This window comes from Hipposideros armiger, unplaced genomic scaffold (genome assembly GCF_001890085.2).
Source record: "Hipposideros armiger isolate ML-2016 unplaced genomic scaffold, ASM189008v1 scaffold_3787, whole genome shotgun sequence".
In the NCBI taxonomy this organism is placed as follows: Eukaryota; Metazoa; Chordata; class Mammalia; order Chiroptera; family Hipposideridae; genus Hipposideros; species Hipposideros armiger.
The window spans coordinates 1-2,409 of record NW_017735017.1 but is presented as its reverse complement, the minus strand read 5'-3'; the positions used below and the strand labels follow the sequence as shown (position 1 = coordinate 2,409).

General features: G+C 47.9%; 1 protein-coding gene across 1 annotated transcript; it reads left to right on the top strand.

Moving 5' to 3' along the window:
- Positions 1–8: 8 nt before the first annotated feature.
- LOC109378794 (probable RNA-binding protein 23) lies at positions 9–2,403 on the top strand (the record flags this gene model as incomplete). The annotated part of the gene is made up of 7 exons (XM_019635073.1): positions 9–94; positions 1,023–1,070; positions 1,203–1,364; positions 1,615–1,668; positions 1,826–1,943; positions 2,037–2,189; positions 2,272–2,403. Coding segments are annotated over 7 exons (753 nt in total), but the record flags the coding sequence as incomplete, so codon positions are not given.
- Positions 2,404–2,409: the final 6 nt, after the last annotated feature.

Below are 2,409 nucleotides of genomic sequence, written 5' to 3'. Positions count from 1 at the left end.
GCAAAGAGGTTAAAAAGGACGGCCCTGGCAACACCTCCCCCAGCACTGGCAACAATGACAGTGGGAGCAGCAGCACCAGTGGGGAGGCAAGCAAGTGAGTGTGGCGTGAGGAAATGGGTTGGCAACTTGGGAAGGGAAATAACTATGTCCATTGGAGAAACAGCCAGAATAGGGAGGTAGTTGCTTCTAAGACTGCTGACTTTTAGTAGTGGCTTCACTGGATCATGGGAATAATGGTGACTTGGTTTAATGATGATGTAGTCTAAGCTTTGCAGTGTAAATTTGTGGATCAGTCCCAGCATTGATATAGTTCATTTGAATAAAATAGCAAGAGGACCCCATATTGGAAAACGCCAGCTTTTGCTTGGCTTTGGGGGAAAACATGGCCGCTTCAAATGTCCAACATCATCCAGGGCTGTGTGTAGTAAGTTGGTGTTGTGCAAATACTGTGAACTAGATCATCTTCTGGGCTTTGGTCCTTTATTATTTTTTTTTAATTTATTTTTTTAAAGATCTTAATGGGGAGCTGGGGAAGGGGAACAGTGTTGGGGAATTGGGGAAGGAGAACAGCCAAGTTGTTGTCCTTCAGTCTTAGTTTTGGAGAGCGCAACTAGCTCAGCTCCAAGTCCAGTCGCCATCCAGCCGCCTGTCGGCGGCTTGCAGCCGCTCAGCTTAAGGTGCCATGTTCAATCTTAGTTGCCAGTGAGCATAGCCACCATCCCATGCGGGAGTCGAACTGGCAACCTTGTTGTTAGGAGCATGTGCTGTCACCAGCTGAGCCATCCTGCTACCTGTTGGCAGCTCAGCTCGGAAGCAGCTCACTAGCCCATGTGGGAATCAAACCAGCGACCCTGTTGCTCAGAGCTCACACTCTTAACCAGCTGAGCCATTCGGTCGGCCCTCTTTGGTCCTTTATTGCTTTCTGCTTCACCCGGGCCATACTGCTATTCCTTTTACTTGGGAGATGCAATGAAACCTTTGCAATAATAAGAATTTATACTTTTTTTTTTTTTTTTTTACAGGAAGAAGAGGAGTCGGAGCCATAGTAAAAGCAGGGATAGAAAGCACAGGTCAGTCATTCTGGGGGCTGTTGGGTTTTGAGAATTACTATAAATGGAAAGATACCAGGGAAAGCTTTACATTAAAGGCCAGAAGAAGTTGGTTGGTTCTTTAACCAACTAAATAGTTGTTTCCACCCGTAGTCATAGTCAGGACCGGGATCGGCACAGGCGGAGAAACAGTCGAGATCGGCAGCGTCGTCACCGCAGCCGTAGCTGGGATCGCCGACATAGTAGTGAGTCCCGAAGCCGGGACAAGCGGCGTGAGGATCGTGTCCGCTACAGAAGTCCACCGCCTGCCACTGGGTATCACCTTTTGCTAATAAGATCATCTTTGTATTGTAATATGGGTAAAATGTGTACTGTGGTCCCTACCTGAGGATGCTTATAACCTGCTGTGATAGGCAGGAGACCAGCTCCTGGAAAGGTGGTATTAAGAATTCACATGTGAGATGAGGTGCTGGGATCTGGTTTTCTCATGATGAAAGACCCAGCATTGGACCAATGCAAATAAAGTTGGGTGACATGATTTCCACTTTTGTTCTCTCTTCCATAGGCGTAGGTATGGACACAGTAAGAGTCCTCATTTCAGAGAGAAGAGCCCAGTCAGGTAAGTTGATAATGAGTACTTTTTTGGGATTGTGAGGTATGAATCAAAAACTCTTTGAGCCAAACTACAAGAATGTGTAGTAGTTGAGGGTAGCTAGAGAACGATGACCAAGTACTGGTTAGGGGGATGGTCTCAACAAATTTTACGCATTCTTTAGGGAGCCGATTGATAATCTGAGTCCCGAGGAGCGTGATGCCCGAACAGTTTTCTGTATGCAGTTAGCTGCCCGCATTCGGCCTCGAGACCTGGAGGACTTTTTCTCTGCTATTGGCAAGGTAACCTCCCTGCCTTAGTTTTCTTCTGAGTAGCCCCTTTTCTATCCATCCCCCTTTATGCCCAACTCAGGATTTCCTTTTTGCTTTGCATAGGTTCGTGATGTACGTATCATCTCAGATAGGAACTCACGTCGTTCTAAGGGCATTGCCTATGTGGAATTCTGTGAAATCCAGTCTGTGCCACTGGCCATTGGGCTGACTGGGCAGCGGCTGCTGGGGGTGCCTATCATTGTACAGGCCTCACAGGTGAGAAGGCTGAGAAACTGACATGAGAAGATGAGGTTGAAGATAGGAAACGTGGGACCTGACCCATCATTTTCTTCCCCAGGCTGAGAAAAACCGACTGGCAGCCATGGCCAACAACCTGCAGAAGGGCAGTGGTGGACCAATGCGCCTCTGTGTGGGCTGCCTGCACTTCAATATCACCGAGGACATGCTCCGGGGGATCTTTGAGCCCTTTGGCAAA